General features: G+C 46.2%; 1 protein-coding gene across 1 annotated transcript in view; it reads right to left on the bottom strand.

Annotated features, from left to right (window-relative positions):
* LOC131264996 (uncharacterized) overlaps positions 1–22636 on the bottom strand; it is a 50366-nt gene that overhangs the window by 16515 nt on the left and 11215 nt on the right. Inside the window, exons 7-11 of the mRNA XM_058267257.1 lie at positions 18196–18399; positions 17911–18039; positions 17236–17382; positions 3913–4052; positions 269–381 (exon numbers count right to left, since the gene is read on the bottom strand). Coding sequence (XP_058123240.1) covers positions 269–381; positions 3913–4052; positions 17236–17382; positions 17911–18039; positions 18196–18399 — 733 coding nt within the window. The remainder of the gene's footprint in view (positions 1–268; positions 382–3912; positions 4053–17235; positions 17383–17910; positions 18040–18195; positions 18400–22636) is intronic.

The raw sequence follows: 22636 nt of genomic DNA, 5'->3' as shown, positions 1-22636 counted from the left end.
TTTGGGCAGTTGGGGGAGCGTTGCCGGGAGGGTAGAGCAAAAAAAACCACACAAAAAGTGGCCCAATCAGCCCACTATGGTCCGAACTCGTACGGTGAAGTTTTTCACCGAGGATAAGTTTCACGGCAATTTAGGAGCGCTTTGTTTCCCGGTGCCTTCGGTGGATCGATCAAGGAAAAACCCTGAAGGCTGGCGCTTGTGCTTCGAAGGAGAGAGAGAGAGAGAGAGAGGTAGAGGAAGAGGGAGAGGGGGTGGGTGAGCTACGTACCTCGGAGGACTTGCGAGCACACGTCGCACGGCGTGATCTTCTTGTAGGTGTACTCCTGCAGGTTGTGATTATCGGTGCCATCGAAGCGGATTTGTGCGCCGTTGCCGCTCTTCCTGCAAGGACCGTAGTAAAGAATCGATATTAGAAACGCTGGCAGTAGTGCGCCCGTGTTCTGCCGCCAACCCCTTCAAGCCGGCCAGTATCACGTGCAGGTAGACACTCATGTTCGCCTAGGTTAGGGTAATGGGGAGCGGTACTACTGACCACGGTGAGAGATCGATCCCGACCGATATGACGATTGTACGCCTACCGGCGAAGGGAAAGCTTTTCCCCGGCACAGTGCAATACCGTTTAGCGGATCGTGGCAACAATGCCCGCGGGGCAGGCATAGCAAGGGGGAAGCTCACTAGTTAGTTTGCAACTGTACAGTTGGTGATGGAACAGGCGTCCATCGCGGGGAAAATGGAGAGCATTTCACATATCCTACATAAAGCAATAAACCTAGCAAAACTTGCGGCGGAGTTTAAAATATGTTTCACTGCAGATCTTTAGTTTTTAGTTTTCAGTGGAAAATTTGCGGGCAAAAAAGCGGAGGTTATAGATATGGGGTGGGATATTCCAATTTAAATTTAAATTACACACAAAAGATGTATTTATTTTCAAAACTTATTTCATGAAAAACAAGCCATATGTCCCGAAAAGAAAACATAACGAAAATATGGAAGCGGTATGTGCAGCAAATGGAAATAAATCAGTTTAAAAACGTATCCAATCGAATGCATAATTGAGTGAGCGAATGGAGATGCTAAGATATATGGTGAATCATCTAAAGTAGATAATGGCTATAGCGATAGACAGAGAAGCGTCCCTACGCAATGCTAATATGCCTATCGGGAAGTATTGACTATTGGTTTTCGGTTTGATTATCTGGTGAAACGACTACACGAACGAAGACTCTACAGCATGAACGCTTTAAACGGTTGGATCGTCCTTGACAGGCACGATTGCCAAGACACAATCCACGACGTTCTCGGCCCAACGCTCGGATTCAACCCCGAGAAACGGGGGCGGGTTGGGGAGAAAGGGGTTGCAGCTACGGTTTTTAAGATAAGTATATTATACACAAGTTCGACACGAATAGTCTCGCACGAGAGCAATATGCTGAGCACACACTACACAACAGCAAAACGAAATATTATAGGTACGATATATGTAGTTGCATAGTTATGCGGTACGGGTTTGTTTTTTCACGGTCGTTACCTCAAAGTCAACACCGTTGACACTGCGTGGTACATTTGATTGGTTTTGGTACTAATGTGGGTTTACCGATTGGCAAAAGTTAACGGAAGGCAATAAAGAAATCAAATGAAAGATGTTTTTGTTAACGGTTTAAAGATACAACGTCTATGCACAAGTTTGTGTCATTCAGGATTTGGTGAATGAAATACAGTTTTTTGAAGACAGAACACGCTAGCTTTAAAGTTGTTTGGGTGGGATAAGGTAATGTTAGGTGGATTGATGAGGTATAGTTGGTTTCTCTACAAAACGTTTTAGAACGAATGTCATTTGACAAAACATAAAACAATGGCAGGAAATGTAAGAATGTTTTGGAAGGATGATTGTGAGCTAGAAATAACATTTTTGTGATTGACTTTCAGCGGTGAACAAGTTGAGTCGGCTATTAAAGTAAACTTGATTCCTATTGATCGAACCGAAAATTATTTACATGGGATGACCCTTCCAAAGCCTATCTGTACAAAATATACATAAATACACCAAAATTTCTTTGTAATTACAATTCTTTTAAAATTCTTTAAAAAAAAAAGCGAATACAGCTAATACAGCATTTAACTGACGCTCTAATGTATGTCAATCTATATAAATTGGAACTAGAGCACAATGTCAGGCCTCATCAAAAGGCTGCCAAAAGATTTGGAATTTCTCAAAAGATTCTCAAAATATAATAATTGATGGCTCGTTTCTTATTTTAAGTCGAAACGTGCATGAATATACATCAATATTAAAAAATAAGCATAAAAATTGAATAAGAAATAAATGGATGAAATTTGAAAACTTTTCATTTTGTCTAATCCTGGTTTGACTGCAATTAATTCAGCCTTAATAAATGTAAAGAACGCAGAGAGTTAAAACTTGAACCTTGAGTTTGTTTTTCAAAGTGAAAGTGAGTTTAAGTTGTTCGAAAGTACCTAGTACAAGCAGCAGAACTCAGTTCTCTTAATGATCTAAAACAAAACTGTACTAAACGTAATCACTTGCACATCGGCCGTGGGTCAGTTGGGACAGTTTGCGCTTCGAGAAACACCGGACGCACAGAAGCCGAAATAATTTTTCCCGGGTAACAAAATAACAAAACAATCTCTCCGAACGCAATAACGATGGCTGCGCATTTGTGTCTACCCGGCGGGTCGCTTTCGCCCCGCGGAAAACAAAAGCAAGTGCAAGTCACTGGGGCAAATGTTTTCGCCTGGTTTACCGTTCATTCGACGCGCAAACGGTAGCGCATAATGGCGGCGCAAAAATGGCGAAACAAATCGTGCCAATAGACGCCACACCGTTGCCGTGCTGATTAAAAGCTGGAAGCAAACAGTTAATTCACCTGCGCGGTAAGGGACGGCCAGGCTCCGGGAAGGGCCGGGCAAATGGATGACACAGGATCCTCCTCCAGGATCCGACACCGACGTTATTGTGCTCGTTAGTTTTGCCCGCTTCCTCCCAAGCCAACCTCCCTCTCACACGCGGTAAAATAGGGATGAAAAAAAGCGGCACGGGACTCAAAACATCGCCCCTTTTGTGCCCGCGGTATCATCTTTGATGAAGGCTGGAATGATGGTGCCCTGCAGACAGCAGTCGCACGCTTGTAAGGACCGTCCGCGGCACACTAGAAAACCGTTGGCGCACCCGGCACCTCCGGTTGGGGCCGCCCGGAATGGGCCTCCTTCGCCTAATGGACGGTTCCCGGTAATGAACATGAACCTTGGTTGAATGGAGCTGAACGATTCACTGGATTAGGGAATGGGATGGGGGTGGCAAGGAGTGAAGGGGTTCCAAGGTCTACGGATACATTTAAAGTGAGAGCGGTTCGGTTTGAAAGGGTTCAACGATGGTAGTGGTGGAGAGACAGGGGGAGGAAAATGGAAAAGTCATCAAGCGACAAGGCCTGGCGAGGCCAGGATGATGGCAAGGATGGCTGAGAGATGATGAACAGGAAAGGATGAACGAGTAAAACGCTAAAACGCGAAGCGTGAACGATACGTGAGAAGAAAAGGCTTGAAACTTAAGATACAGCACAAGGAGATGCGGGAAGTTAAAAAGTAGTAAGTGAAAAAAAGACAAAAAAGTAATGGAAGTCGAGAAGAAATGGAGGAAGGGTCGTGTTTCGGCAGTAGAAGCAAAACTTTGCTTCTGGAAAGCGATTGAAATAAAGCGCAACACAAAACAACGAAAGAGAAAAAAAAATTAGTAGACGAACTGGAACAAACGAAGGAGATAAAACACAGACACACACACACACACTCCTCCCATTTTGTGTGTCAAAAAGAGAGAAAGAGAGAGAGGTAAAGGGGGAGGAAAAATAAAGGGTAGAAAATACACCATAGAGACTAAGAGGTACGGTTTCCACTTACCTATCGTTCGCCGAACCAGCCGGTTTTAGGCTTCGGAACGCTTTTAGCCACTTAGTCTTCATTGAGGAAGAGCTAGAAGAAGACATTTTACGTTCACCGCGAGGTGAACCGGGTTCTATTCTACCCAAAAACAACTCTTTCTGCAACGAGAATACGCAAAGTAGAGAAAGGGAAAAAGGGAAAAAAGAGGAAGAGAGAAGAGAGAAACAGTGAAATACGACAGACTATTCTAGGTAGTATATATTATTGCTTTCTTTTCTGTTTCGGTTATTTTTTTTTGATTGTGTGTATTTTGTTCGCCTTTCTATGTTTGTTTCTATGGAACGAATCCCGGCGATCGGTGCTAATGTGGCGGTTGATCGGGTGGATTGAACCCGGCCAGCACTACTGGTTTGTTTCTAGTGTCTTTTTTTGTTTGTTTGTTTGTTGGTTTTGTTTTCTATGAGAATACCATCAGGCTACACGGCTATGGCTCTTACACTCTATAGCGCTATCTAAAGATAAAAACTCGGTTCCGAAAGTGATGCAAAACGTATCCGCTAGGCTAACGGGTGCTAGTTCTAGGGAAAAATGGTTGAAAAGTAGTAGCAGTAGTAGTAGAAGTATAACAAGTACTATCAGCGTAAGTGGCAGTAGCAAACAGTAATATAGGTAAACATGGCTAAGAGTAAATAAAACTATGTTTCAGAAGACATAACGAGTATCAGCTATCGAGCAAGTGGGGGGAAACAAGAAAACCGAATGGACGTCGAATGGCTTGAGGGGCGAAAATATAAATAAAAAGAATGAGAGAAGAAAAGAAGGAGAAACCGAAAAAAAAACCTCCGACTCGCTCGATCGATAGAGCTGAAGTGAAAAGTCCAAAGTCCAAAATGGGAAAACCATTTGCGGCAAAGGAAACGTGAAGCGAATGTGTACATGTTATTGCCAAGAAATGGATTGCATCCAATCACGAGTGTGAAGTGGGCTTGCACACGGGCAGGCAGCCGGGCAGGAAGAGTCAACCAACAGAGCGAATCCAGAGCTACTAGCGCTTGTGTATATTCAGGTCAAGAGCCGCTGCTGGTGCTGGTCCCGATCTGCTGCTACTGCTGCTGTTGCTGCTTGGTGCCGCCATATTGCAACGCCATGCACTCGACGATCGTGTATGGGAGTATGTTTTCCTTCGTTGTCCAGCACCCTTCACCCCCCAAACAAACCCCTCTCCACGGCTGGCTGTGACGAGCTTTCATGCGTGATGCTCTTCAACGTGAATGCTCCAATAAATCGTCCCAACCCTCACCAAAAGCAACCGTACCCTGGGAGCTCATCATTGCCACGGGGTCAACGTTTACAAACAAGCTCGCAAGGAGGAGACCAAGGAAAGGGAGGGGGTGGAGGGCAGAGGCTAAAACAAATTTTTGCCCCAATCGTCCCGTTTCACTTCCAAGGACACACTGCTGCTAGAGCGCTCGACTCACGAACAGGCGGCCGTGGGCGTTCGCTCGACTTTTATCGCTCGTGTCGTCTTGCCTTTGGTTTTTCCCAGCAGCTCAAGAGGGTTGGATGCTGGAAGGGAGGTTTTTTCTGCTGTTTTTTTTTACTACCATCCTTCCAAAAGCGAGATGGCCACGAGCAAACGATATACCATCATAGAAAGGCACACACACGCACACACATGGGCAGCGTATCTGGATGGAAAATGGGCGACCCTTTGAATGCAGATCGACCTTGCCGTGGTTGACCGCAAAAGAACTTTTTTTCTTTCGCAAACCAAACCCCTTCCCCACCCTCCAACCCCACACCCATTTAGTTCTATTCATCCACCCCCTCTCACCCACGAATGGGCTGGGCGCGCTTTGTGTAGTATCGCTAACGAATCCGGCACTTGTGAGTTCTTAATGCCTCCGCCTCCCGTCGTCAACTGGCCGCAAATTGGTTTGGGATTCTCGGAGATTGCGAGCCTTAAAAGTTCAAGTCGGGAACCTTTTAAGTCGGCCCTCGAAACTGGCACAACCTACCCCCAAGAGGGAACGGGAAGAGGAAAGTATCTCTTTGTGTGTATGTGGTTGTTCGGGTTGGGAATGTTTTCATCTGGTCAGGTGCTAGAGCACACACGCCGCACACACGGCGACTCTTCAGAAACTTGAGCCTTTCTCGGCTGAAGCCTGTTGCTAGCGGACGGATCACACAGTGTGCGAATCCTTGAGGAAGCGGGCCTCCGGAAATGACACTTACGTCCGTCCGGCTGAAAGCTTTCATCAGCCCGGCGTGATCGTGGTGCTTCGGCAAACTCGAAAGTGATTGTCACTCGATGGAGAGGGGTTTTTCACCCCGAGAGGCCGTGTTAATTATATTGATTTGTCGTCTGAAAGGAGCGGAGGTCGTGGCACGGGATCAGTGTTGATGCGAGCCGAGCTCTTTGGAGTGCGAATGAGTGTGTGCTGACTGGCAGAAGTGCCATTGCCGCATGGGATAATCACAAGACGAACGTGACAGCCCACGCGAGCCGGCAGAGCAAAGGAAGCTCGAGAAGCTGAGCATAATACAAGCTACTTCGCGAGAAGACTAAGTACATGGTTAACGAACTTAATGCGTTACAACTTCGTATGCAATTATGGTTTAAGTTAGTTTGCGTGTATTACGTCAATCACAGGCGAATCATCGACTCGAGGAATGAAATTGGCTTCAGTTTGCAAGTCATGTTAAATAGAATACTGTCGATAAGATTATCGTTTCCCCACCTCTTTCATCCTCAAACGTTCCATAGGACGGAAAATTAATTACGATCAAACTGAATGTGAGTGGTAAAATGAAGTGGTAGAAAATTCTTTGCCACAGTTGCAGGTTTGCGTCATGTGAGTATAGTTGAAGCTGTACTATTGGGAGTATAAAATGATCATAATTCCTCTTCTGTTTGCTAAACATACTACAACTTCAACTGTTGATATTGACTTCAATCCGTTTCACAAATAACTACAAATAAATTAAAATTATAAAAATAAACTATATAGATTTGACACGAAATGAAAATTATTTGAGCTTTTTCAATTTGATTTCAATGCTTTTCTACATTTGTTTTGCGCCTTATAATAATTGTCAATTTCTGTTGTTGAAGCTTGTATTATTTTTCTGTCGAAAAGAGAAATAATTTTATTACGTCCACTGCATCTTGAACTTCAATATCAACCAAAGTGAGTAAACAATACAATTGGCTTTACTTCTAATTATTTGGACGTGGTTGTAAGAATGCGAAAGTTCATGCTTTTTATTTATTACTTTCTCTAGTATCAACATACAAAAAGTTGTGAAATATTTTTATCAACTTTATCGATATAAACGAAAATGTAATAAATATAAACAGTCCTCCATTCTATACGCGCTTTAAAAAAAAGTTTATTTAAGAACACTGTTTAAGTTACATTCAGCAGATTTAACACAACTTCAACATTGGCGATCTTTAACAACACCCCGGCAAAAATCACCCTATTTTCTTAATGTTCATTTTCCCAGCAGCACAAAATTTTGCTAGCATAAACTTTTCTTGTATTTCCCACGATGCCTTGCGTTGGGGGAGAAGTCCCGTTGGCAGGTTCATCAAACTGCAATTCATAATTGCTTTATCCGGAGAATATCCTGATGGATCAATCGACTAAAACCAATTACATTTTCGCAAAACCGAACCGGCCCCCAGGACCGCCACCCCGCCCGGAGTTAATCGGAAGGAAATTTTTGTGCTCCGACAAGACCACACTGGACGTCATCGTCAGCGACATAATCGAAGAATCGAAGTACGGCCGAAGTACGGAATGTGGCAAAGCGGTCCCGACAGGACCGTTATATAAGCGTCGGCGAGCCGAGTGCGATTGATTTTCTTGAGATGACAGTAAGCGCTCGGTGTATTCTTCCACTGAATAGCGCCCGGCTGCGGTTGTTGGCTTGAATCTTGGCGGATTTCGATGGCTTTGGCAAATATAAATACCATCAGCGATTTTGACAGCAGCTCGTGCGCGAAACATGTTTCTCACATTACGCCGACCTGGTTTACGGCCGTTTAACTGAGAAGGAACTTTTGTTGAGTTTTATTACATCTGACAGGCTTAACATTTCACGTTAGCCCGTAACACGTGTAACAGCGCTTTGGATCTTCGTGCGGCGTGCTGGAAGCTTTTGCATTCTTTCACACACAGTTTGCTCGTCGGTGGTAGTCGCTTTCAGCGTGACAACAGATTCCTCGGCAGATGATAAAATCAACTTTCGCGACGGCTTGCGCTCGATCCGCTCGCTCGGATATTGTCGTAATCACATTGTCTACCAGCTATTAGGTGGAATTGGTTAAAAGCTTTCCACTTTTTCCGCACCGCCCGACAATTAGACCGGTAGGCGTACGGATGGCGTTTGTTTTAAGCGAACAGAATAACCCAATTACTGCGCCTCGGGCGGTGTGCGGGCGGGCGCAGTGGCCCGTGAAAGGGATCTGAAAATTGTCTTTTAAAATAGCTCTTCAATTGAGCTTGACCTAAATCGTCCATCCAATTTCGTGACGGTTTTCATTTATGGTCTCGGTAATTACAAATAAAAAGCCCCCGGGAAGCCCGCTTTTAAGGAATATTAGGGAAAGCTTCTCAATGTTTCTGAGTGACAAAATAGCGACTGATACGTTAGTGATAAAAGATTATATTTAAGAAAATAAAATTTGTTTGCAAATGAAAGTTGATTAAACTGAAAGAGTACCGTATTTTCTTAGACCTTATTTGGTTTTTCTGCTGCAATCGAGATTGGAATACATTCGCTAACGATATGCAACGGGAAGCACATTTATTCGATTGTATAAATTCCACACAGTCAGAAACGAAACGAGCTCGAATATTACTCAAAGAGAAAAATATCATGTCCACCTTGTTTAAATTTGGAGACCAAATTTTGTGTTTCAGTTTCCTAACGTGTGGTAAGCACAAGTTGAATTTGATGCTGGTTTTTTAACCCAGCTAAAATAGCAACTATCTTTTACCCCACATTTAGTTTTCCGATTAGTTTTCAACCGTAGCATACAGTCACCGAGATGCAGGATTGGCACGCGAGGAAAACTCTACTGGCAAACGAAACTACGCAGAATGAAACGAAAAATGTGTCACAAACAAAAAACTCGATGCAAAAATCCCATGCGGAAGCGTTATCGCACTGCGAACGCAAATCAAAGTTTTGGCTCTGCCAGCAGCGGTCTGGTGTTTTGGTTGGAGAATTCTGGATATGTGTGTTTGTGTTTGCGCTTATCCTTGTCGAATTCGTTTTAGTTCGCTTCTGCTTGGCAAAAGTCACCGTTTGCAACCGATTTTTATCACAGTTTGCACCTGCGCTGGCCTCTCCGAGCTTTCCCACCCCCCACCGGAAGTGACCGGAACGTGCAGAAAGTGGACGCTACGCTAATCAATCGTTATGCAAGAGCGAATGTTCTATGAATAAGTCAAGGTACCAAATAACGCAAGCAAGGTTGGGAAAATAACGGGAAACGGACCGGATTTATGCTTTGGCCCCCGAACGAGACCGTAAATCAAATCGGGAAAGCGAAACTCATTCGATTAACGACATCCGAAGTGAGAAAAATAAAATCCAAATCTGTACGTTACCGGAACAAGTTCATGTCAGTTCCGAAAAAAAGTAAATCTAAAACAAAATACAATAAATAAAAACGAATGCAACGGACTACAATGATTCGTAAGAAAAAAACCTAGCGGAGAAGAAAACAAGGAAACGAAAAGAAAAGAAAACGGAAGCAATGAAAGTGGCAACCGAACTAAGGAAAACTAATTTACCAGTCCGCAAGTGCTGAAGTGCATCTCGCAATCGTAAGATGCTAGGAGCGTGAAACAATCGCATAGTGCGCGTGAGGGCAGCACGGCGGAAACGGGCGGCTAATGGTGGCAGGGAAACCCCGAGACTACGCTCGGGAAAGCGCCTGCAACGAGTCCAGCGACGGCGATGCGTCGTATCCGGTGGCGTTCCGTCCGAGAGCCATTTTGGGTCCGAGAATGTACGGTCGTTCCGAGACCGTGTCTGTGTGGGGGCGTGCCTGCGTTACCGATCGAGATATACATACACACACACACACACGCGGGCAGGGACCATCGAAAAACCCACCACCCCACAGAAACCGGGCGCCCCGGGATGGTGTTGTGTAAGTCGCGGCCATCGATTTTCCCAGCCAAAAGGAAGGAAATCGTCGCCCAGCAGATCACCACGAAAAACCCACCGGGGTGCACCGGGATCGGGGATACGAAAACCGGGTGGGGGGAGGTGGTTGGGTGCGCAAGCGATGCAGGCAGCGGAAGAAGACGAAGAAGAAGAAGAAGAAGAAGGTAGAAAGTAGTGGTGATTTAGTACGGCCGAGGATACGAGAAAAGTGTAGGTGTGGATGAATGATATAGATAAAACATGGCACAATAGAGCAGAGCAGAGCGAGAGAGCGAGAGTGGCGGAGGCTGAGGAAAACGGACAGAACGAGTGAGAGACGATAAGTATAGGGTAGCGAACGGTGGGCGAACTATTGTTCGGATGAAAATAAACAGCAGATAATCGAACAAATCAACAGCTGGCCTACGATTGAACGCAGGGCAACCGAGCGCGCCGAGAAGAAGGGAGGAGAATAAGAGATGAAGATAGAGAAAGAGAAAGGGGAAGAGGCGGAAACGGAAGCGTGATCGGTGACAGTAGCAGCAATTCCATAAATGAAATACAACAAGAACAATAGAGAGCAGGGCCAGGCGGAAGAAGCCTGTAGTGTGTTGCGTGCGCCAGTGGAAGCGGGCTGAACAAAAAACAGTGTTTCGATGTCCAAATGGTAAACGTAACTTTTTCAACCGTGCGCATTCATATGGATCCTATGAGGTTTTACTAACTTCGGTGTTCGGTAAGATACGTTTTGGGAACGTTGACTGCCATGGCCATCAGTTTTGATAACCAGCTGTCATTAGTTCTAAAAAGTTTTAAACCCATAAACACATGAAAAGGCAATATCAAATCTATAGTAATTACAAAAACTAACGCATTGGGAAGCTAATTCATTGCTTGGTTTACTAAAATCGACGGATCAATAAATTTTATAAACAAATTTTGTCAAAACTGGTTGTGTTAAACATGTGTGGTAAAAACGCTAGACAGTCAACGTGTTAAATAAACCGATAAAGAAAATTGATGACTTGTAGCGGTTTCGTCAATTCCTTCATCTTTTCGAAAAAAGATGTCCAAATGGACATATCAGTCAATGATAAGTTTTTTACTAGATTTTCGGCATAGTTCTTGTAACTTGCCTAGCAATACTGCGATAAAAAATTAGAATGGAAAACATTAAAACTGATGCATTTAAGAGATACCGAAAAATGTGCCGATGTGAAAGGAAAATTTTACAACTTTTAGAATATTTGTTAGCAGATTTTGGTTTTCTTTGGTTTTTTTTTTTCAATGGGAATATTATTATTGTATATTGACAATGCTTTGCAAGAATCTTAGTTTTCACTCACTTCAAATTATAGTTGTCATATGAAACAATTATTTTGAATAGTATGATTGAATAGTAATGCAGGATACTGACATAATGTTATAACTAAATGAAATATCTGGAGAACCGTATAAGTTAGCATCAAAACATCATAGCATCCAAACGCAGGCTCCAAATTGAAAAGGTCACGCTTAGAGCATTTGGCAAAAGAAACTCTGTAACAGATGGACCCGGAAGAGGATCGACGAGAGGTGAAAAGAAACAAAAAAAACAACAAACGTGAATGCTCACACGCACAAAAAAGAAATATAACAAAAAAATGGAATACTTGGCAAAACTTACGATACGGTATCGGATCGCTATCAAGCCCATCTGGAAGCCCAGCGTAACGCGCAGCACGCGAAAACACACCACACAAGCCCCGTTTTTTGGCAACTTTTCAATCGGCGGCCATCCCTTCGTTGGTGGCGCGGCCCTTCGGTCCGTGTCGCTGGTGTCTCTGGCTGGCTGCGATTCTTTCCCCTTCCTCTCAGCCTCCCACTCCCACCCCGAGCGTCCCTGTGTGGTTAGCCGCGACCGTTCCGAGCTATTTGTATCTTGTTTGACTTTCTGATTGCGAGAGACGCCACATTCAGCTTTTCTACGGGAAAGCCTCCCCCTTCGAATTGGCTCACCAGGCCCGGCTGTGTAGTCAGGGTAGCGGAGGGGAGGGGGAAGGAGATACCGTACACAAGCCCTGTGATTTTGTTCCGTTATTCTCTTCGTTGTTGTAGGGATATGTAAGTGTTTGCTTTATTTCCTCCTTTAGATCGTCTTCTTTTCTTTTCCTCCGATGGAAATGGATTTCCTTCCGGTGCGGCAAGTTAACTGGCGCGGGACGAGGGAGGGGGGGGGAGGAAATCGAAACTTTTCCGACTTTCCGCCTTTCCACGACGGGTCAAGTCGGGTATGTGATCAAGAAAGTGTATCACCTGCTTCCAAAAAATTACTCTCCTCTCCTCGAAGCCCAAAACCGTAAAGTGTGCTACACCCTCACAAACCCTCGCACAAAGACACACACACACGCCGCTGGGAAAGGGGATTCCCCGCTCGTTTGCTGTCACCGTTTGCCTCCTCTCCTTCTTCTCCTGTGTCCTGTCCGCTATCGTAACCACGTTTTACTATTTATCCTTCGCCTTAAGGAAGGATGCTTGTTGTGTTTTTACTTTTCGGTTTGTTTTCTTTTTTTCGGGTGCTCTTTGGTTCCGATCGGAATAAGACTCACACACACACACACGCACTATTTGTATACCGTGTGTGCGGCCCGTCGGGAGCGAAAAAGGGGGAGGGTGGGGTGTAGCGGGAAAATTGGATATAAATAATCGAGGGAAAATGTTGACCGCGGATCCTCTACCGGAGGAGCCCGCCCGACCGACGTTGGCCACCGCGTGGCGGCCGGCAAGGGCGCGGGGAGGAAAATTGATGATGTTTCATTACACTCACGCGCTTACGTCGCTTCGCCCTTGCCTGATATTTTTATTTCCTGTGCTGTGCTGTGTGGGTTTACTTTGCCTTCTGCCCACACGGGTCCGTTTTCGGCCCGCCGTCCGAACGCTCTCCCCTGCGCTCGCTCACCCCCTGTCTGGCTTGCTTTACCTCTGCGGCCGGTCGCGGCTTCGGGCCGGTCCTGGAGCTGGCCGTCCTCGCCTGGGTACTTGCTGTTTTTCCGACCACGGTGCGGTTCGACGCCGAAAGCCTCGGGCGGGGGGCGGGGACTCTCATCGACGACGACTACGCAACGGCGCTGACGACAACAATAACGACGATACACTGCTAACAGCACTGGACAATGCCCACAAACGTTCACACTCGAGCACACACACTCGTACACACCCGTCACACAAGCACTCACTTATTCACATGTTCATAGGCACGGTCGGACAAAGGACTCGCACGCAGAGCTATCGATCACGTTGATAAATCACCACAGGATCGCGCCGGCCGCAGTTAGCCTCGCTGATGTGCGTGTGTGTCTGTCTCTGTTTTAAATGTGCCGCCGTATCACTGTGACCATTTTACGTGGCCGCCTGCGCTGCTTTTCCGGCCGGAAGCAAGCGTTTCCATAGTTACTGTAGCGGGAAAGCTGGCTTGCCTCGTTGCTCGGGAGGAGGTTCGGTTTTGGGGTGGGGGTTTTGTGCACGTTTGACGCTTTGCTATCACAATGTTTAATTTTGGTTGTTGTGCTTTAAAATACTACTGCTTCGTTTTTCCTGCTTCCCAAAACGCATCATCCGCTGGATCGTTGAATCTGGTTTGGAGAATAACAGCCTACGACGGTTGCTGTTTTTAACAGTTGGGATATCTCTATAATACGCCTAGCAAAGAGCAAGCAAATATAACCGTACGCCGCGGACCAACCGGTCCACGGAGCAATTTGTTTTAAGCACTAAATATTTAACAGTAACTTGTGCGTTCGTCGGTGTATAATGGGTTTAGTCTTCTGAGTGTGAAAGGGAGAGGCGCCTTTGGCCACTCGGTGTCTCATCCGTGTCGATGCTGCATATTGCGAAGAGAAAAATGAAACAACATTCTGCAATCAAATTCAGCCCTTTCGGTGCAAGCTGTGGGAGGGGATGCTCCCAAAACTGCACTAACACACACACACACAAATACACCCAGTTCGGGCCACACTTGCACTGCGTGGCCACAATATATCACAATGTAACGCTCCGTAACGCTTTCCGCCGTGGAAGGTTCGTTGCACTGGTATTGTTTGAGGCTCCGGTTTGGAGTTGTTTAGAGTACCTCAAAGTAGCAGAGTGGTGCCTGGTGCCTGCTGATCGACGGAGCGCGACCGGTTCGAACCTCTGCGCTGGAATGGTAGCCCCTGTTTGGTCAGTCAGGGAATGTGCAGCTCTGTTCGCTGGCAACGCTGGTCGCACTACTTCCGTCGCTGACGCTCGGGTGTTTTGCGCTCGTGCCCGACGGCACTTTCCCGACGCTGAATCCGACACCACGCGCCGAACGACGGTCGCGACCGCTCGCGCCAAACTGACAGCTCCGGCCCCGAACGTTTGACAGATGCGCGAGGAAGCGGAAGCGGAGCGGGACGGGACGGGACGGGCTGTTATCGCCTTGCCAGGCGACTGCCGATGGTTCGTTTGTTTGTTATCAGGCGTGAAAAATCATTCCCGCCGTCGCCACTCCTCCTACCCTCCCCTCCCTCACGGCCACGCGTCGCTTGTCGTGCGCTCACTCGTCTAGAGATGAGGGTGTTCGGTCGCAAAAAGTACCTCCTTAGCAACGGAATGAACCGGGAGAGGAAGAGGAAGACTGAGAGAGAGAGGGGGTAGGAAGGTGCGAAATACACACACACACACACACAGACACGCACGATGCCGAGGGTGCCTAGTAACACCCGCCACCAAACCCAGTTGCTTTCGGCAACTAGCGAAAGGCCACTTCACTGTGGGTTGCGAGAAAACAAAAAATGAAACTGCTCGCTAACAACTGTCAACTAGCCTCGAGCCTCGTCACATACACACACACACATGGACGTGCAGCTGGCAAGTGAGGGTTTTTGAAGGGAGGAGTCCCAACGAGGGGCAACTTTAAACTATGCAGCGAAGCTTTCCCGTGTTTTCGAACACCTTTCGTGCTTTCATTTCACGCTGTGCGTTGCAGTGTTCGTTCTTTGTTCCTGGTAACACAACGAGCGCGGGGGCGCAACGTCAACACACGGTGAGGAAAACACTCACACCGACCGCGCACTCCTGCCGCTCCTGGAGCAAAACACTTGCCGTCGTCCTCCCTGGGGCAACCGCGGTTTGGGCTCGCGTGTCGTCTGGTGCGCGACCTGGTTGCAAATGCGAGCTAGCAGCCCTCGGAACAGATGACGGACATCACCAATAGCGCCAGCATTGGCACATTGGAGGTAGGGCTAGCACCAGCAGCAGCAGCCACCAACAGCTCTTACTCGGCGGGTCGCTCGGAACTGGCCGAATCGGAACCGCCGTCAACTCGGGCGCCCTCTGAAAGGCGGCCTGCTTGCATCGATGATGGTGGTGTGTGCTTTTCGGCATGAGGCAGGGCACATGCGCACTGCAAGCATCGGTGGTGGCGGCGTGCTTTCCGACCGGAGAAGCTTCTCCGATGAACGGCATTCCTCGCTGAGATATGTACTCTCGTGCGTGTGTGTGTATGTGCTTGTACGGGTGCATTCGGCTGTGTGGAAGGATACGGTTTTCTGAATGAAACAACCCCGCACGGTTGGTTGTGCAATATTGATAAGCAAGTAACGGACACGAACGCGCTTGCCGATCCAATCAACCGAACCGAAACCGCAACATCAGCAGGAGCAGCAGCAGCAGCAACCAACATCCTACTGGAGGAGCAGGTTCGATCGACCGATACGAGCCAGCCAGGCCACGAAAAAAAGAGCCCAACTTCCCCCCCCCTCCCTCACCATGCACGCTCAACCCGGAAGAAATCAATTTTTCGCCAATTTACTAATAGCAACCGAAGAATGGTTCCTCCACCTTTTTCCCGAACGGTGGCAAAAATTGTTGGCAAAATGTAATCGCGAAGAAGTGGCTGCGAACGCGGGTTGGAAAATTCGGTCCCCCATTCTTGGGCGCGAAAGCGGCATCCCACACGATGGGTACACATGGGGCACACAATGAGGCGCCACCGGGAATGGACGATTTTGTGCGCCAGCAACAGCCAGCCAACAAAAAGCCCATTACCTATAATAGGTGGCCAAAGTGGATGTGCCAAATAACACTTTTCCGGGACCGTTTCGTAGGCCGGCCCATTGACTAAAATTGGGAACTTTTGCCTATGGAGACGCCTGGTACTTCTTGCTATCTTGTGGTGGAGGCGCCTGGTGCTTTGTGCTCGCAATATGATGGAGGCGCCTGGTGTTTTGTGTTTTCGAAGGATGCAAACAGTTTTGCACGGGCCGATAACTCACAAACATCTTAGTTTAACAGAAGTTCAGAGAAAATAAGATTTGTTTGTTTTGTAAAAGAATTAATAATATTTTTGAACGTTTGTAGAATGTACGTATGAAATCTGTTGAAAATTCATTAGAAACGTCTAACATATGTTCGAGTGGTAAATGGGTTAAGAAAACATATTTGTAATGAAACTTGAAAGAAAATCCACATAACACTACTAAAATATAATTGATTGATCGATTAGCAGACATCAAGAATTGTATTTTAAATCCCATTAGCCATGATTCCCATATTACATATAAGTTAAGTCGGTTGCTAAATCGTAAAAAATTCAAATTATCTTACCGAGGGTTAAATTTTTGGGGGTTTGAAAAGAAAGCTTGCGGTGGATGCTCATGCTTTGGCTGTATACACCGAGGGTTTTGTTTTGGGTGGCATTTTATCGGAGTGAAACATTTCACAGGACATCATTGCCTGTGAGCTTTTACTCGCCCTCTTATACCCGAAGCTTTTGATCGTGTCAAAATGCAAGGGTTTGCTTGGAGCGCTTTCGATCCGTAGAGCTTTCTTCAAAGCTGTGTGAGTAGCTTACATTTATTGCAATCCTCTTTCAGACTTTTTTTCACCGCTGATGGTTTTTATATTAGAGATTTAAACTGAGCACATAGCAGGAGCCAGTTGGTAAAACCGGAACGCGCACGGATTCGTTCGTTCGCACAAAACTGAACAAAACTACAGAACTCCCTACAACGGACACAATGCGGCAAAGCAGAACCCAACACCCAGGGGCCCGAGCGATGCACAACAAAGGTAGCACAATGTAAAAGTACACAATGTGAATGGAGAACGAACCAAGAAGAATGAAAAACAATCTGCTATAGCAAAATGGTAACGGAAAGAAAGTCGCCTCACCTGAGCGCGGACCGCAGCGAGATGGATCTGCTTGGCCCGAACGTCGAACTTCTTCATCGAGATATCCTCCTGGATCTCGTTGGCCTTATTGTACAGCTGGCCCTCGATGCCTCTGATCTGTGTGCGAACTAAAGCGTCTACAGAATCCTACAGAAACGGGATGCAACAATCGGTAACAGAAGAAGAGAAAAGAAAAAAAACGACCATAAATGAAACCGACGTACGGCGTACCTATGGCTACACACGAAAACACAGTCCGGCACGCGTGGCAAGTGGAGTAGCACTAACCGGTGGAACACTGGCAACAAATGCAACACCAACGCAAACCACGCGTACCAAACGCATACAAATTGAAACGGGATTTGGTTAGGGAAACACAAACCAAACAGCGTAGAAACTAGAATTAATAAAGCGAAACGAGAAACCGAACAGGCGAGTTGGAAAAGAAACACTTTAGAACAACAACGGATGAACGCATCGCAATGGCCATTACGTAAAAAACACTGCACAGGTAACAAACGCGGGGACCGGGGGGCCCGGCCGCGTCGGACAAACACAATTAAACGCAATTCAAACATGGCGGATTTTTTTGTTGTTTAAAACAATCTGTAGCGCATCTGGCAGCGCATGCAAGGCAAACTTTTCAACAGCCCCGGTCCGTCTTCGTCTACCAACCTGCAGTTGTTTGATTTGAATTTCTAATTCCTGCGACTCCCGCCGGAGCGCTTCGAGCGAGGGGCGCACTTGGATGGTTGCGCCCCGGTCAACGACGAGCTCATCCTTGAACACCGGTACCATCGGATCCTGTCCGGGAGAGAGAGAGAGATGGAATGAAAATGCTCGCTCAAGATGGACCCCGTGTCGGACGTAATTGTGGGAATTCGGTTTCCAATTCCAATTAAAACCGGTCGCATCCGGGGTGACTTCTGGACGTCTCTCGGGCGGAGGGTTTCTACTCACCATGCCGTAGTCCGGTAGGTCTTCGGCGCCCGGCTCGTTGGTGGGTGCGTTGGCCGGTTGCGGGGGTGCGAACGCCTTCCTGGGAATCCGCTGCACGTTCGGGGGCAGGGGCAGCGTGCGGACGAAGTAGCCGAGATCCAGCGCCGGGGACACGTTCTTGCACTGCACGGCCAGCCCGTCGTAGCGCTTCGCCTGTTCGGCTGCCTGGAAAATTGCACAAAATTGCGCGTCAGTGGAAATAATGCTCCGCTATGGGGATGGGGGGATCCAGTTGACACCACCGTCGTCCGCTCGTTAGCGACCGAAACCATCTTCGCGGTGCGAGAAATTCCATTTCTTCTTTTGCAACTTTTTAAACAAAGGCTGGTGCCACCGGAGCCAGGAGATAGAATTTCACGGTGGCTTTCGAGACGGTTTGTTTTGGCGCTCAAGTGTTGTCGTTACCCAACACCCGACAATTTTCAATTAGCACGGGCGAAAACCCGCAGCTCAGGTACTTGCGGAATGTATACAATCAAACATGATCTTTCGTCACCGGGTGGCGCTAAGTTGCGCAGCTTTCAGTTCCAAGAAGGTGACACGCTTGATGGATGATCCAAGTTTGAAGCATAATTGAATAGATTGAGATTATTATGTTCGGTTATCCAATGGGGCGGAATATATTTTTCGTTGCGATGCAATGCAGTAAATTAAAAACAAGTTATGAGGAAAATAAATTAATTCAATCTGTTGAGGGCAGTCGCCTTGCAAGCAGTTATCATTTAAATAAAGAATGAATAAACTTCGATTGTGATGCGAATCTGGATAACGAACACATAAAACCTCCGACCGATACTTCAGTTTTGGTTCTGATTGTACAAACTACAAACACATGGAAAGGAGTTATTGGTTGATTTAGCTCTTGTGATCAAGCTTTCCTGGAGGAAATTAGAGAGCAAAAGATATGGAGTTAAATGCTTTAAAACGTTTGTATAACATGAGAATCGGTGAAGCAACAGGTAGCTGGTGAAGAAAAGTTAAATATTTCATACAGAAACGGACCAGGAAATTGGTTCCAACAGAATGAGCAATAGCTTGAATCCTTGATCATGGATCTGTTGCTTCGATACAGCATATTATATACTTATAGCATATAGATCGGCGAGTTTATTACGAAGTTTTATTGCAAATGAAGAAGTCAAACGATGTGGTCAAACAATGTCATTCAAACTAAGGTTAACTTTAGAATAAATGGATGCGTTATTATTGAGCGTTATAAAAAAATGACGTACGTTGTTTTTGTAGTGTAAACGTAATTATCTAATCTTTTGAAAGTAACAAATGCAAACTAACTTGGAATTAAAATGTCTTTCACGCGAAAAAAGGAATGATTGATGAGATGTATGCCAAACAAACTACGCTGAAAAGGGATTTTGAAGTTTGCCCTCTCGCTGATTTTTCATCCACTTTGGATCCAAATAAAACGTCACTTCACAGGATTTTTGGGACGGGGGATCATTCGCGTCGACAGCATAATCAATTAAAGAACCATGAGCGTTGGTCCTGGGCGTTGGGTGTTACGAAGGGGAAAAAACGGTCCCTAGCTTCAAAAATCGTCAAAGCATCACGCTTTTATGTGCCAGATTTCGCTTGACACGCTCCATTACGGAGTGTTATACTTTCAGCAGCATTTTAAACGGCACAGTTGATGTTGCCAAATGCTGCAAAACATGGCAAGCAGCTACCAAATCAACACACACATAAACATACACACACACACACACACACAGACACACACGCATGCAGGCTGAGTGTGTTACCGGTTACCCTGTAATTGGCGGGAACTTTATCAGTAAGTTTAACGACTTCCGAGCATTTTTATCGTCCGGTCGATCAACCATCGCCTTTTCGGGAGGGCGAGTAGGAGGAAGGTGTGGAGAAGGACACACTTGTGTACAAGCTAATGGAATCGCGCCGAAGCAGAACCATCGGAGCCACTAGGAAGAGCCCAATGCCCACTTTTCGGTGGTGATTTTTCCTCGATTTTGTCCCGTTTCGTCAAGCACCGGCAACGGTTTCGCGGCCTCCGCCTTGGAGTTGCAAGAGGGAAACCCGTGTGAAAGGGGGAGGGAGGGATTTCGCTCAACTATGAAACAACCCTACGTTGACGGGCAAAAGTTTTCACCCCGGTGACAAATATTGATGCTGAAATTTAATTGGATTTTTCGCTGCACTCATCCCGCCGAGGCGAGGGCCCGAAGCGCGACGGAAAAATTGATGGAGTCATTTCGGCGAGGCACTTTCGGGGCACCGCAATCGCGGGCCTTTCCACCGACGCGAAAAACCCAATGCCTCGCTCCGGTGCCGGATTGATTAACGGCCGGCCTCGGAAAGTGTTATCCGTCGAGTCTGTTCGGTTGTATTTCAATGTGTCCTCCACTCCGACGCGCCATTCCCTCCAAACAAAAGCACGAATGCGAATGGAATCCTCATTAGTAGCTTGCCTGTTTCCGGTGTTTCGCGAGCACACCCGTTACCCGTTATGCGGTGGTAGACGCTTCCGGATCCGGCGTTTGCTACCGAATGCGTGTGCTTTCCTCGAGTGGTGCAAAATGTGCCGTTTAAAAAAAACATATCCGCCAGATTAATAAAGTATCCTTTTACAACGGGCGCTCGCTTCCCACTCGGTGCTAAATGGAGTTAAAAGAGTGAAAATTAATATTTTATTATCGCGTTACCCATTTTCGATGGCGTGCGTGAGTACATTTTTAACGGTGGTTCGCATTTTGTGTGCGCCCCATTGCTACGGGTACGAGTTTAATTGCCTCTTGGAGGGAGCTAAAAGACGGCTGGCGATGGAGCAGCAGTTTTGGTGGAAAATGTTTAGGAAATGTTGCGTCCAACGTTGATCATCTCCATGCTCCCTCTCCTCCCTCGTGTCCGTCATCGTTTGTCGTCGCTGCCGCTATGCAATTTATCAGCATTATTGATGGACTTTGCCGATGTAATAACCACCATTAGCCTCAGCCGTGCTTGGCCTGGGGATCAATCACATAGAGAGCCGGGAAGCCAAGCGGCCCAATGTGGACGTGGAAGGCAAACCACCGACGGAAGGACGCGCTTCGTGCACGCTCGCGGTAAAGCAAAGCAGATTTTTGCATATTTGATTAATCCAGTGCTTTGGGCCACGGCACATCAAAGGGCCCCCGCCACGACCGACGGTTGAGTGCCGGTGCCGGGAAAACCGCCGAGGTATTACAATATCCATAACGCCAAGCAGCCTTCCCCGGGTCGCAAAGGTATCGTCAAATTCACGGGACGCCGGCTCGCCCGAACCTTACCGCGACTCGAAGGACCTTCGCGCGAAGGAGATTTAGGACAGGCAGAATTTGTTATGCTTTATTAATGAGTTTTCATTGAGAAGATTGCCCTTAAACGATAGCAGCATGTCTGTCTGCATTTCGGCAGTTTATGGCAGTTGTACTACGCTTTCCGCGCCGCGCTCGTATCGCAAGAAAGTTGCTAATAAAATGTAAATATAAATTGAGTTGATTCATACGGCGTGTGCTTATCAAAGGGAACGTACGGGAAGCGTGGGCCGTATCTTGCAATGTCAGGAGTTGCTTTCGTAATTGTTTTGAACGGGAACTTTCGACAGTTTACTGAGAAACACGTTGAAAAGATAGAAGGAGATAAACGCACGTTAAACATATTAAACGATAAGGCAACAAAATATGAGAACTTGTACTGTTTCAAAGGTGAATCAAATGGAACGTTAAGTGTACAAATATGTTATGAACAAAATACCATTCTATATCATCCTGTTAAAGTCATGTTGGATACATTTTCTAGTGCTAGAAGAACTTGTTGAGATATGAATAATTTACTTAAAGTAAGTTTCTTGATTAACCGTTTGCGTTGAGGGAACCATAGGGTAAAGGTACCAATAGTGGTGCACTTAGTAATATAACTAACAATATGATGTAATTTATAAGTGTTAAGAACACAATATTTAACATTTCTGTACCAATTATGACCGAAACACGGCTTTTCTTCTGGAAAACATCTATTTTCGCCGTAAAACATTAAAAACAGACGAAAAAAAGCGTGTATTTCTTCCGAGTTGGTTGCTCCTATAATGGTTGTATAATTCTTATAGTTGTGGTATCATGTTCCTATAGTGGTGGAAGTACTTGGAAAACTGAATATATTTTGACTGTGATTTTTTTTTTAAACAAATTTAAAACAAAATGACCAACATATTCCTAGGCCAATGCATTGTCTTGGTCATAGACCTCTAAAAAACCAATGTATATTGCAGCGATTTATAGCCTTAAGAAAATAATGGCATACCTGATACATTCTTCAGAAATCCAGCATATTAGAACAACCTGTTCGGAAAATGTTAATTTTGGGGCCTTAATTTATTACGGAATGAGAAGGTTTATCGTTTAAACACTTC

Source organism: Anopheles coustani, chromosome 2 (genome assembly GCF_943734705.1).
Source record: "Anopheles coustani chromosome 2, idAnoCousDA_361_x.2, whole genome shotgun sequence".
Classification (NCBI taxonomy): Eukaryota; Metazoa; Arthropoda; class Insecta; order Diptera; family Culicidae; genus Anopheles; species Anopheles coustani.
The sequence above is the reverse complement of the archived record's forward strand: the minus strand, read 5'-3'. Positions and strand labels throughout refer to the sequence as shown.